At 21.6% G+C, this 15060-nt stretch overlaps 1 protein-coding gene across 2 annotated transcripts; it reads left to right on the forward strand.

Moving 5' to 3' along the window:
* The first annotated feature begins 1674 nt into the window (after window positions 1–1674).
* Window positions 1675–13817, forward strand: LOC129608737 (uncharacterized). Of its 2 annotated transcripts, XM_055520412.1 has the most exons (13): window positions 1675–2021; window positions 7437–7559; window positions 8842–9005; window positions 9072–9474; window positions 9555–9969; window positions 10059–10489; window positions 10559–10589; window positions 10654–10767; window positions 10853–11004; window positions 11079–11401; window positions 11462–11743; window positions 12181–12291; window positions 13429–13817. In XM_055520412.1, the coding sequence occupies exons 1-13, from the start codon at window positions 1892–1894 to the stop codon at window positions 13528–13530; spliced, it is 2781 nt and encodes a 926-aa protein (XP_055376387.1). In that variant the 5' UTR covers window positions 1675–1891; the 3' UTR covers window positions 13531–13817. The 2 variants fall into 2 exon arrangements, with proteins under 2 accessions (XP_055376387.1, XP_055376388.1); XM_055520413.1 differs by lacking the exon at window positions 12181–12291 and having other exon boundaries at window positions 13429–13816.
* The last annotated feature ends 1243 nt before the right edge of the window (window positions 13818–15060 follow it).

A 15060-nucleotide genomic window follows, 5' to 3' on the forward strand; every position in this document is an offset into this window, starting at 1 on the left:
TTAATCTATAAACTCATTTACTTTTCAAATATAATTTTTTGAAAATGATAGCCGCAAACACATATTATACGATTAATTAAATGGTTTTGTACATTTCATTCTGAATATCTCTTTTCAAAGTCGTAATCGAAGCTGGATGGTTGATATAAAGAAAATTTTTTATTTACGGTAAAAAATTTTTAATTTTCGGTAGTATCCCAACGGTTGAGTTATTCATACAAAAGGAAAGTGCGAATTTTCGTTACAAAATTCAATGGCCAAGTAATTATTAAGTTGAGAAACACTATTCCGTCGTCAGTTTCTCCAATATAAAATGACAAATCACGTTCAAGCGATTTGATATAGAAAACCGTGATGGATTACGTCAATCAAAAAGTGTCAAAAACTCTAATACAAAAAACTAAATATTTGAAAAAAACACCCTAAATATGTATAATTTTGTGTACTTTTCTGTACATTTACATATTCTTGATTTATATTTTAGAAGAATATTTAAAAAAAAATTTCTACACTCTTTTTTTTTTTTGTGTAGTTTTAAGCTTTAAATTCTTATTCTTTTTTTCTTATAATATTTTCTTCATTCATTACACTAAACTCTGGATCAAAAGATAAATGAAATAAAATATCAAAAATTTACGTACATATGTATGTATGTATAAATATTGTGTGTACAAATATATAAATGAAAATACATGAAAAAAAAACATTGAAATTAATTTAAAGATTTAAATTTAACTAGAAGGTAGATTTAGTGCCGTTTAAGACATCAGATGATATACATTTAATATTTCACTTTTAAATTTAAAAAAAAATTAAATACCTTAATAGTTAATTTTTAGTTTTTTTTTTTTTAATTAAATTTTCTTTTACGGTTTCTTCGTTCGTGGTTCTAGTATTTTTAATTAAATCCCTAAAACTTTTATTTATTTTGTATTTATTAAGAATTGCGTTTCCTTTATTCGATTTTGAAATATTGTAATTAATTTTTCGAAATAGTTTCAAATTTCAATTGTGGCACAGTAAATTTTGTATATAATAATTCTTATATATAAAATGAAATAAATTAATTCTTTATGAAAAAAAAATATATATATATATATTTGTGAGTTATCGCATTTAATTAAATGAAAATATAAAAATTAATCAAAATAATATAACAATTATTAAATTATTACATAATCATAAATATTTTTGGTAATTAAATAAAATTAAAAAATTGAAAAATTGTTTAAAAAAAATTAATTAATTAATAAAATTAATTAATTAATAAAATTAATTAAATATTATTCAAAAGTTTCCAATTATAAAATATAAATATTTTATCAAAAATAATACATTAAAATTAATTTAAATATATATGTCAAATTGAAAGAAAAAAAATATAATAAAATAATAAAATCAAAAAAAAACAAAAAGTAATATTAAAAAAAATTATTTATATAAAATATTAAATAAAAAATAAAATAAGAATAAATCATTGTCAAGTGTAAATTACTGTTATAATATACAGTTAAAATAACTTTAATATTATTACAGATGCACACATTATATTTAAATATATATATATAAATACATATACATAAATAATATAAAAAAAATAAAAAAATATATATATTTGCTTTGTGCAAAAAATCTAAATCTAAAATATATAAAAAAATCTATAAAAAAAAAAATATAAAATATAAAAATAGTAAATTAATATAAAATAAAATAAAAAAAAATAAAAATAATATAGCAGAAGCAGTATAACAAAACGAAAAACATAAGTAATACATAATAAGAATTAAATTAAAATATAAAAATTTACTGTTATAAAAAATATACACATACACATAATAATATAAGCTATACTAATAAAAAAAAGAAGTAAAATAAATAAATAAAAAGAAAAATGGGGGAAGAAATAGCGACTGATACAAATGAAAAGCCGGATATGACAAGTTTTGGCAAATTTTGTCGTAATCGTGGAATTAATCCAAATTTAATTATGTTAAAAATAACTTTATTCGTTATGTATGGAGGTAATAATTTTAATTATTTTTTTTTGCCATTATAAATTTAAAAATTTAAAAATGATAATAATAAAAATTAGAAATAAGCCAAAAATTAAATTATAATTAAAGAGATGAAAAGAGAGTGAAATTAACACACTCTTATATTTTTACATATATAAATAAAAAATTGAGAGTGAAATTTAAATATATATTTGAGTTTTTAATTGTAATTAAGAGCGAATATGAGTCATAAGTTATTCTGTTTTTGAATATAAAATATTTATAAAATAAATTAAATAAATAAAAAAAAATTAAATATTTAAGTATTGTAAAATAAATATTCCTTTTGTGAAATTTCTTTATTATTTTTTCCATATAATCATAAATTTTAAATGTGTTTAAAAAGAAAAAAAAAATATTTTTTATCTATCAGTTTTAGTTTTTATTTTTTATTTTATTTCGTTTTAAAATTATGAGTTGAGTGATGATTTTGAAATATGAGTGATATTATTTTGTTGTATAACAATTTCAATTTTGTTTTTCTCTTTATTTATTAATATGAGTGATCCATTTAAGTGTCAAGTTTGTTCAAATAATATTTTTAATTGTTATACTTCTTTGTTATACTTTATAATTTCTGTTACTTATTTATTAAAGAAAATTCCATAATAATATTATTGTTAAAAATGGATTTGTACATTGAATATATATACGTAAATTTATTGTATATGTGTTTTTATGTATGTATTAGTAGACACAATTATTATACAGATGTTTTCTATATATACATATATATAGGAATATAAATATTTCATATTTTATTTTAAAAATTATGGTGATAATGAATGAATGATTGAGATATACAAATATTTAATTATTCTGATAGTGTCTTAAATTTTGAAATTAAAGAAAAATAAAAAAAAAAATAAAAAACAAATAAAACTTATGTACAATATTATAAAAATGACTCCTTTTTTGATATTTCTATTTACATTCGTCATTCAATGTTTTAATTTTAGAATTTTTTTATTTGTTTGGTTTTTTTTTCATTTCAATTAAATACTGTATAGAATACTTTCGCTATAATATTTTACGAAAATTTGTAAGTATGTGTTATAGTATTTATGTGGAATAATATGGAAAATTTTTTTATTATATTATTTTTTTTTTGTACTTATAAAATTCTCTGTTGTCATATTTCCTGTCACTTGGGTAAATAAAAAATCCTCTACACTACATAGTTATATTTATGTATATGTAGGTATATAAGAAAAATAAAATAATTTGTTTTTCTTTTGAGTAATTTGAAAAAAAAAATTAATTAGAAAAATTTGAAATTAAAACAAGAAGATAAATAATATTAAATAAGAAATTAAATAAGTAATATAAATATTTTATTAAATATAAATAAAACAAAAAATTAACTAATTGCAATATTCTGAAAATATAAGCAAATTTCATAAATTTCGAATTTATTAAGATTATTTTAAGATTCAAATTCATATTGTATTAGCTGGCTTTTTTGAAAGTGTTATAAGTCCATTTTTTCATATACTGAGATAAAACTGTTTTTGTGTATTTTATGTCTATAGAAATCTATTGAAATTGTGATTTTAACTGTGGAGAGAAGATGTCTATAGCTCATTAAAAATTACCATTACCTTAGTTTTTTTTAAAAATTGGACTTATTTTTTTTAAATTGTCCAATTAATATTAATTGGACCACATTCAAAATAACCAACTCACATATCAATATATTAGTGTTTTCAAAATTATTAAGTTTTAAAATTAAAAATCAAATATGGTGCAGTTTGATGTTAAATTTTTATTTTAGGATTTAATAATGTGCTATATTAGAAATTATTAGGATAGGATTTATAATATGGTCTGTAATTCATGTAACAAGCATTTTGTTTGCTTTCATATGCAAAAATTAGAATATTTTTAGTTTCAACATAATTTTTGAGTTTTAAAAATGAAACCAATAATACAAAAACAACTATTAAATAGAATAATATATAAATAAATAAAAAATAATTAATTAAATCCCAAATAATAAGAGTAAAAATTCCAAGAAAAAAATGCTAGGTCGGTTATATTACCGATTAATAGGATAAGGTCGGAATAAAAATAGCAAAAATTATAAAAAATGAAAATTTACTGATAATGCTAAATGTACATATAGTAAAATATGTTTTATTATTTAATATAAACATTGTATGTATTTGCCTAACTCCTTATTCACAAAAAATAATTGATTTAACACATTTTTTTTAGTTTGAAAGGAATCATTTAATCATCTAATTTGTAAATTATTTATAAACTAGCTTATAAGAAAAATCGGGCATAAACAACGGATTAAATACATATAAAATCGGACATTTATAAACTAGCAAACGGAAAAATCGGACATAAGAACAAAAAACATAATTTTTTAATAAACTTTTCAATGGGTTCGACTTTATACCTAAATGTATATCATAATTAGATACAGTAATGTAGATTTTTCACTTTTTAAACTTTACTTGCAAATACATATGTTTACAGCACACTTGGGTAAAAATGAAAAATATTTTAAAGAAATAATAATTTCTGTTATAAAACGCTGTTTTTATAATTAAAACCCTTTATTCCTTCTTTTGTATAGCAAACATCAATGAAAATCAATGAAAATCCACATTTAATCTATATAAGTATTTATTTTTTCAACAAAATTACAATTCCAGAATTAATAATTAAGATTTTGTGAAAATCAATTTATAATTTGGATATTATCTTAATCAAAATAATTTATTTAAATATTACTATTGATAATAATAGGCGAAATAGCAGACATGTGGTATTTTTTATATTTTATTATACATACATTCATATTATTATATATTTAACATACATATATTAAAATATCTAAAATTTGAATAAGTAATTGAATTATTATTATCAAAACCGATTATTTCATATATTTTATAAAGAAATCATATATTTTTTATTTCTCATTTTTATTTTTCATGCCATTTAATTGAACATTAATGTATATATATGTATGTATAAGTGTTTTGTATGTACAAAAATATAATCTTTGCTCTTTCAAAGTCTCAATACAATAGAAAAACTTGTCACATATCTATATATATATATATATATATATATATATATATATATATATGTATGATAAATACAAATGACGTAAAATCTATATATTAATATTAAATAAATTTACTTTTATTTTGTAGAAAAATAGTGCACAATATTAGTACATACATACTTTGGTATTTATAAAACTTTTATTGTATCTAAAATTTATAACAATGTATGTCAACTTTTTATTTTGATATATTTTATATAAATTAATGAGTTATGTTACTTATATAAGACGTATGAGATAAATATATTAAAGTATGAATGCGTGTGTATGATTGTGTGTACAAATATTATATATAATTAGATAATCAAGGTCTTGCAGGAAAATTTATTTAAAAAATTTAAAACGAAAAATTGCATATATTTTTCTACTTTTCCATATAAAACATTGAATTAAAATAATTTTTTTTTTGAATTAAATATAAAATTTGAAATTTGATCAGATAATGCCAGATTACGATATTAAAAGTTAAAAAAAAATTAAAATTTTTAATAGTTTTTTTTAAATATACTTAATTATTAACATTTTATTGCTTTTATAACTTTCTAATATTAACAAGTATTAACAGCTAATATAATACGTGTTAATAGCTAATATAACTTTCCTATTAACAAGTAAAATATTGAATATAATAATTTATTATATGCAATAAAAAGATATACTCGATATCCTAACACAAGAACTTAGCATAATTAATTAAAAGAATGGGAATTGTTTTGTTCACATGTGTTATCTAACAGTATAACACTTTATTCACTACTCCAAGCATCGTTTCTATCTATACTGATTAAGTAAATCTTAAGAAAGTTACCAGAGAATAAATATTGCCTTTTATTCAATTTCGATGCTGCTATAGTCACGGGTACGTTGATACACAATATTTTCAGTTTTTATTTTTTCCATTGATGAATTGTGCAAATTTGAATAATATATGCAGAATATAAAATTATGGAAAAATTTGACAATATGTTGATATCTTCCCTGCAATATTTAATCACATTAAAATTAAGTCAAAAATTAGTTAATTCATAGTTAATAAATAACGCTGTATTAAAACATTATATTTTCCTTATTAAGCAATATTTAATTAATGGAAAATAACCGTGACAATTCAGCAATTGGAATTTATAAGCTGAATTTTGCATTACTCGTACTATACTATTATTGCAATTGCAATCTCAGGGTTACTACATATATGATTCTATATATAAATATTAATGTTATAGAACGTACGAATTATATATCTCTCTAACGCTACAACTACATATGTTCATTTAAAAAATTATAAATTTTTAATTGGTTTTTTTAAATTATATACGAGTATAAGCTGCAAAATGCTTGCTTGCATTACATAATAAAAGTATTTGTTTTATTATTAATATTATTTTTCATTTAGAAATAATTATGTGTTACAATAAATGATTAAATTTAGGCAAAATATTATATTAGATTATATTAGTTGTTTTTTCTCGTAATCAGCGATGTTTAAATTTAATTAACTCAGCTTATAAAATATTATTTGTTTAATTGTATTTTAAAATTTGTTATTAAATATAATTTAATGTTTTAATAAAATTACTGATTAATTAATTAAACCTTATAATAAAATATTATAGTTATAAAATAATACAAAATTATTTTTTTTTTGTAAATTTAGCTCTAAATATTTAAAGAAAAAATTGATTTATATAATAAAAAACAGCCAATTTTATAATCATAGCTTAAAAAATTATTAAAAATATACACCAAATATTTACTTATGACACAACATTTTTCCACACAAACAGCCATGAAAAACTTTCCAAAATTAATAAAACAACAAAAAAATAAGAACATAAAAAAAATAAATTAATCTTAAGAAAATGAATAATAATTAATAAATAAAAACTTCCTGTTAGTACCTTGACCGCAAAGTAAATTTACAAATTAACAAAAGAACAAAAACAAAAATAAATAAATAATAAAAAGAAAATTTTTACATGCGGCTATTCACATCTTCTCTATTTTTTTTTTCCTATTTTGACCTTCTTTTAATTATTGAGTGCAAACGTAGAGTGAAAGTCTAATTCTTTTTTATCATTCCAAGAAGAATAATTTAGAATTTTAAATATTTTGACTTTGACTTTTAAGTTACATAGAGTAATTCACTACTAAAACTTGTACAAGTACACATTACACATGCATACACGCATTTATTAAAGAATTATTTATTTTTACATACCTACTACTATTAAATAATTTATAGTTGCAAAGACCAGTTTTTCCATGATATAAAAAATAATTTTTTTGTTTTTCAACAGCGACCTCATCTCTCTTACCATATTTAACAATTCATATGCAATCGATTGGATTAACAGTTGAAGAAATTGCCATTATTTATTTAGCATTACCGTTTACGACATTTTTAAGTCCCCCAATTACAGGTAAGTTTAAAAATTCAGTATATTACAAACCTAGAAATGAACAAAAAATTTTCTAAATCAAAATGTTTTTTAAATTTTACATATTTACCTCCATCCATCAGCAAAATGCAAACTTATTTTCATGTGCACTAGTTCCGATTTTAATTGCTGAACAAAAAATGATAAAAAAGAATCCCATCTTCTAGCGCAATTCAATTCAAATCCCTGATTTAAATCAGTGAAATTTTTGTTTTAATTTTAATCTCATTTCAATTTGAAAAATATGTGATAGTGATACCATTTGATCTTTATAAAATAATATTATTTGCAATTCGGATAAAGTAATATTTATAGATTTTAGTTTTTGTTTAAAATTTTTATAATATTACACAATGAATAACATTTAAAATTCGTAATTTTAAATTATTTGCGTGCTTCACCAATATAAAGCACATTTTCTTCAATTTAACTTAATTATATGTTTCCGCAGTTACATAATAATCAACAAAAATATATGTATATATATTTAAGTATATAGTATAAACAAAAGCGGCAATGTATATGAATAAAAATTGTAAAATATTTATTTTATTTATGTTATAAATATACAGTTTAATTATAATTATGTACCTATGTGGGCAAAGATCTAAGAAAGTATAACCATGATTTATAAATAAAAGTTTTTTAAAACAAATATATTAACTATAGTAGTTCAATGTGACAGACCGTATGTAACACAGTGTTATAGCGATTGCGAAAACGCATAAAGTAAAGTATGTAAAGTACTTATTGAGATAGGAATCAATTTTGCGAATTTAAACAGATGCAAAATGTACTTTTTTGTAAAAGTACAATATTTGACACATAGGAAAGTCAATAAACAAAAATTAAATTTTTAATTTTATGACATCTTGCGGTTGCAAAGGATAATAAGCAAAACATATTATAATATTTCTTATGACATGTTTATACCTTTCAACTTTTGACTTTTATAAAAAAAAAGTTATACATATAAAGTATTTAAAAAAAAAAGTTATAGCAAAGATTTTAACTATTAATTGTTACTATTAGGTGCACTGTTTTAATTATTCTAACTCGACATACATATGTGCACTTTTATATCACCGTAATTTTTTATCAAGACCAAACATATTATGTATGTACATATATACATATGTACATCTTAGGCGCGTTGTTTACTTACATTATTTTGATTTAAAAACTTCCACCAAATATGCACTTGAAAACTTCTATTTTGGATGTTGAAATACACATATATAAATAATTGAAATATTTCTTTAAGGTTTTTTGGTTGATAAATTCGGAAAATACAAGCCAGTTGTTGTTATGAGTTTAGTTTTAAATGCGATATTTCATCATTCGTTGCTGTACATTCCGCAACAGGAAATTCCAGGTACAATGCCAGCCGCTTATGTTATTCGTCATCCAGACACTGGGGATGCTGAGGTTCTTATTTTGTTAAATGAGTAAATTAAAGATACTAACATTTCGAATCTAACTTTGTTGTTTTAGCTTTGGTGGTCACCATGTCCAAGTCGTGAATGTCCCGAAGAAAAAGAAATGATGTTAATTGTTGACCAATGTTTTGATCATTGTTTATTATTTGAACAAAATCCAAAAATAGAAATATTATCACCAAAACCATCCGGCTCGGTTGGAAAACGTGTACCAAAAGCTAATTCGCTAAAGACAGCTACAACCACAACAACAACAACTACTGTACTTACATCAACAACAACAGAATTACCGACAACAACTGCAAAAATACAGGAGTTATTAACCACAACTACAATAACATCAGATACACCGGACGTGCCAAATACAACAATTTTACCTTTTACAGTGCAATCGGAAACAGTTGATTATTCAACTTTAGATTTGTTAACAGTAACAGAAGCTTCTACAACTCAATCAAGTAAAAAGTGATTTTTATTTCTCAATAGTAATATTTAATTTAAATAAGTGCCTAATTTCTTTCACTTTAATTTTTTTTAGATAACATAACGACAACAGAATTTCTTGAAAATATTACAACTACTGTTTGGCCTCAAGTTTTGGAATCATATAAATTTGTGCTGCTTATGCATCCAGATTTAGCTGAACCGACTGAACATCTTGGTATAGAAATTGAGCATGACGATAATGAAACAGTAACAAATTTAAATTCTCGCTTTGGAATTAAACTGTTAAATAAATTTGGAGTTAATTATACTGCATTAGATGATGAAGATGTTCGTTGTGGTGGACTTATTACAGAGACAAATAAAACAATTAATAGGCAAAAATTGACTGATGCCACAGCTGAATGTATTATTCAAAGGTGTAGATTTGTAGAAAATGGACCGGATATTTGTCCACCAGATTATATTGAAAGTGATGACACAATATTTTGGATTTATTTTGTATTAAGGTGTATATTGCCTCCTTTATTTTATTAAATATCTAAACATTTAATTTCGTTTAAAATGTTTTCTACAAATTCTCATTTATTCGTAATAGATTTCTAGCAACAATTATGTTATCAGCAGGAGTAACCATAATGGATCCAATTGCACTTACAATGATAGAAAAATATGGTGGTGATTTTGGACGTGAAAGATTATTTTCAAGTATTGGTATGGCTATTTTTTCGCCAATTACTGGTATCATGATTGATTACTCTTCAACTGGACTTGGTTACACTGATTATTCTGCTGCATTTTACACCTATGATGTTTTATTAACTATTTCAATATTTTCGGTTTGTTTAATGCCATTAGGTGATAAATTACCAGCTGATAATGTATTCCGAGATTTATGGAATTTATTAAGAATGCCACATGTTATCATATTTATTCTATTTTTATTCGCTTTGGGTAACTTTTGGGGATTTATTGAAAGTTTTTTATTTTTATATTTGAAAGAATTAGGAGCTCCAAACTATTTATTAGGTAAATTAATTTTAATTAATATAAATGATTTGTTTAATATTTTTTTTTTATTTTTCTTTTATTTTTAAGGTATTACCATAACAGTTGGAACTGTTAGCAGGTAAGTTAACTTAAAAATTTGTACACAATAATATTAAAGTGAGTATTTCTTTATTTTATTTTAGTATACCATTTTTGTATGGGGCCGAAAAAATTACCAGAATATTTGGACATGTTAATTTAATTATTATTGCTTTCTTTTCGCACGCTGGACGTTTGGTTGGCTATTCCTTTATTGAGTACGTATGATTTTTGCAAATTCAGTATAATTTTAAAATTAAGGGTTTATTAAATTAAGTTTACAATTTGACTTTTTGATATTAGGAATGCATGGTGGTGTTTTCCTTTTGAAGCAATGGAAGCTCTATCTTGTCACTTAATGTGGGTTGCGGCGGCAACATATTGTTCAATTTTAGCACCTAAAAATTTATTAGCCACATTAATAGGAGTTCTTGGAATGGCTCATTTCAGTTTAGGTTTGTATTAGTTTTATTGAATAAAGTATTCATTTTAAATATTTATTTGAGTAAAATATACTTATTAATTAAAGGTAGGGGTAGTGGATCATTTACTGGTGGTTTATTAATTGGTCATGTAGGAACTCGTGACGCGTTCCGTTACATGGGATTATTAGCCGTCGTTGGCGGTATCGCTTATGGTTTATTACATTTAATTTGGTTGAGAAAATTTGATCATCAACTTGATGATAAAGATGATGGTGATTATGTTGAAGATGTTGAAGACCCTGAATGTGAAAAATTAACAGAACCAATGAAAAAAGATGCTGGTACTTCTATGTCACAAGAACGTTTATGTTTAATGATCAAATATAATCAAATTGGAAGTCTTACTTCATTACCAAGAGGATCAAGAGTAACTAATTATTATAATATAGGTTATAATTGTTGTAATTAATCTAATTTTTATTTTTAGGTTGATATCCATGATCATGTACTGCACAGGCGTAGTAGTTATAATATAGAATCAATGAAAACTTCAAAAACAAGTACTGGTGGTAGTGCATCAAAAGTTGATTTGTTAAAATCAGCATTAGAAATAAATCATAAAGTATCAAATAATTCAGTATTAGGTAAAAATGAAATTACATCAAATATTTCATTAGGAAGAAATCGTGCCGATAGTGCACCAAAATTAAGTACGAATTTAAATTCGAAAAATGTTTCACAACCAGCTTTAGAAGCTGTTGTATTAGAAGTAAGTAAATAAAAGAATACGGAAAAGGATTGCATTGAACTCGAATAGTTAATTAATTGTTTTCATTATTTCGAATTTTAATAGAGTGTAGATGAATAATTTTAGAAATCATAAATATGAGATAATGTAATGTTTTTGTTATATTAACTTTGTAGTAGAAATATATAGAATTTTTAATTATGTATATAAAAAATTTTATCATTGTCCATCTATAAGTTTTTCTAATTTAAAATATTGTGATCAGAGAAATGTATATTCCATTTAATTATTTATTGTAATTTTCAATGCAAACTTTTTTGCTTAACATGAAATGATTTTTTCTTTTTTTTTTTTGTTATATAGTTTAATTTTATTCAATTTAATTTAAGATTATTTCATTATTGTAATTGTATTTCATCAATATTCTAAAAAGAAGTAATTTGTTTTTTCTAAATTAGGGTATAGAATCGAAATTTTATCGAAGTAATAGAATGAAAAAATATCCGAGTGGAATATTACCGGTAGTTCAAGGAACAGAATTTAAAAAATCTCCTTCAATATTAGTTTCGGTAACAAAATTTGTTTTAAAATTTTTCTAAATGCATGCTTATCTAATTTTAATTTCTAATCCCTAATTATTATTGCTTGCGGCTTTTTTGATTGTTCAGCATTTTTAAAAATGAAGAAGTACCTTTTTCTTACATTATTTTCAGCACATTTCATGTTAATATTCAATTATTATATAATTAACTTTTTAATATTTGTCATGTTGCAATGTAGTAAATAATAATTAAGAGTTAATGCAATATTAATCAATAGTTTACAATTTTATTAAAATATTCATGGAGTTTTGACGTACTAAATCTGCACAAAAGCTAATTTCATTTTATATAAATAAGCAAAGACCAAAAGTAATTAACGATATAATTATATATACCGTAGATAATTAAATTTTTTTAAATACTTTTGTATATTTTTTAAAAATGTTTATGTTTAGATTTTTTATAATGTTATTATTTAGCCAGTTATACTAAACCATTTAAAATGAAAATTTTAGTACAGGTAATCTTAAACATATTAAAATATATCATAAATTTAAAATATTATTTGAGTTTTTAAATTAAAAACGTAAAAACTTCTCATGTGAAAAAAAAAACCTTTTTTAAGCGGTAGATGGTAAAAAATTATCATTAAAATATAACATGTGTAAGTAACTAATCAAAACATGTGGGATATTATTCCAACTCTAATTAAAAATGTGGCATTATTCTGTATCAAAGATCTAGTTGCTGGTGTTCGATTTGCTACAAAAATTACAAGGGTTACAAAAGTTACGAAAATTACAGTTTTTCACGTTTCCAAACACCGAAATCTATTTCAATTATTTTGATTGACTTTCAACTTTTAATGAATTAAATTTAACATTTAATAATTTTTAGTTGCAACTTCTTGGATCTATAAAAATAATTATATGTATTATGGTTTCCATGCATATTATTTGGAATTCCTAATAATATTTCACTAATTATATGTATGCAATTTGCATGAGAATCATGTCCTTGTAAAATTAATCTTTGTTTGCTTTGTTTCATAACTAATTAAATTAATTCTATATTAAGTGTTTAAGTACACATAGGTGTTTTACAATCCAATAACTATGCTAATAAAGTTATTTAATTATTTTTTTTTTTTTACTATATTTTTAGGATGAAGAACGTCGTGAATCGATACCGGAAGAGAATGAAACATCAAATCATAAAATACAAAATGAAAAAAATGCTCCAACTATTCAAGAAAGTAAAACGTGATTTAATTCAATAATAGAATTAATAATAATATTAATGCCAAATTTTTAATAAATTATATTAAAAAAAAAAAAAAGAATAATAATTTTATTATGTTAATGTTGTTAGTTGAAAAAAAAGGAAGAAAAGAAAAGAAAGTATGAAACATAAAATTGAATTTTTAGTTTTTCAAAGGAGAAAATTTTTTATGTTTTTCTTATTTTTTTCTTTTTTTTTTTTTTAGTTTTTTCTCGTTATTATTTTCTCGTTATGTTTTAGTTTTATGCTACTTGTATTATATATATAAGTTTTAGTTTGTAATAAAATTAAAAAAAAAAAATAATGAGCTTGAAAAATCAAATTAATAATTAATTTATTAAGAGTTTCTTTTTATTCTATATTCGTACATATACGTACATACACTCTAATTAATTTCAGTTATTAAAATTTAACAAATTAAAAGGAAATGGGCTTATTCAGCCATACAAACAGGAACTTTGTTTGTATTTAAATTAATAATGCGAGTAGAATAGTAAATTTATAAATTGTAAACATCTTGAGTTTAGCATTGTAAATATTTCTGTAAGACTATAATCAACAACGAAATACAAGTTTTAATAACATTTTACATACAATGCTGTTATAAAATTGTTAATTAAAATAGAGCAGTAGCATATAACATGCCTGAGTAATAGCATATAATCATACTATTTTAATTTTCGATAAATACCAAGGTTCCACTTAATTTGTCCATTACCATAGTCCATAATTTTTACCAGGCGGCTTTAAAGAACAGCAACATTTTATTGAAACTAGTATAGATGTAGATATATTATGATGGTTTATTGAAAACATCATTGCTATAACTTTCATTTCGTATAATAAATAATTTTATTTTTATTATATATTTAACATTTTTGATTCATAATTAATTTTACAATTTATATGTATAATACGTATATAATATATTTTTTTTTTGATTTATTAAATTTCATAAAATAACTCAATGCATTCTAATCATTTACGTATTATTATTTATGTGTATAATATTAATTAATTGAAAATATTTTTGAAAATATTAATCTCAAACGACTTTAAATGAGTTTTTCAACTTCTTTTATTTGATTTTTTAATACGTAATTTTTAAAATTAATTTAGATTGCAAATGATTAAAAATTATTTATTGAAAAATTTTAATTAAAATTTGTAATATTTCAATTATACATATAATATAATCAATCAGCTATAAATAATAATTAAATCAAATATTATTGAGAACAGAAAAATTTTCCTATAAGTATGCAATGAATTATAATATTTTGTTTTTTTTTAAAGTTTCTTTCGAATCGAAAATTCATGTGTTTATATCAAAGCTTTTTCTTACGTGTTTCAAATAAAAATCATATTGAATAATTTGTATATCTATATATATATATATGTATATAACAACATTTAATAATAATAAATGATAAAATGATTTCAACTTATTTCGATGCATTTACTAACATTTATACATTATTAATATAATTATTAATGAATTCTAAATAAAATTCT

The sequence above is a fragment of the Condylostylus longicornis genome, unplaced genomic scaffold, assembly GCF_029603195.1.
Source record: "Condylostylus longicornis isolate FDR11 unplaced genomic scaffold, ASM2960319v2 ptg000034l, whole genome shotgun sequence".
Taxonomy (NCBI): domain Eukaryota; kingdom Metazoa; phylum Arthropoda; class Insecta; order Diptera; family Dolichopodidae; genus Condylostylus; species Condylostylus longicornis.

Excerpts from the sequence above, each read along its gene's own strand:
- LOC129608737 (XM_055520412.1), top strand. The coding sequence starts at position 1,892 with ATGGGGGAAGAAATAGCGACTGATACAAATGAAAAGCCGGATATGACA. Across the intron at positions 10,590-10,653 it reads ACAGTTGGAACTGTTAGCAG|TATACCATTTTTGTATGGGG; the intron begins GTAAGTTAACTT and ends ATTTTATTTTAG. Across the intron at positions 12,292-13,428 it reads CTCCTTCAATATTAGTTTCG|GATGAAGAACGTCGTGAATC; the intron begins GTAACAAAATTT and ends CTATATTTTTAG.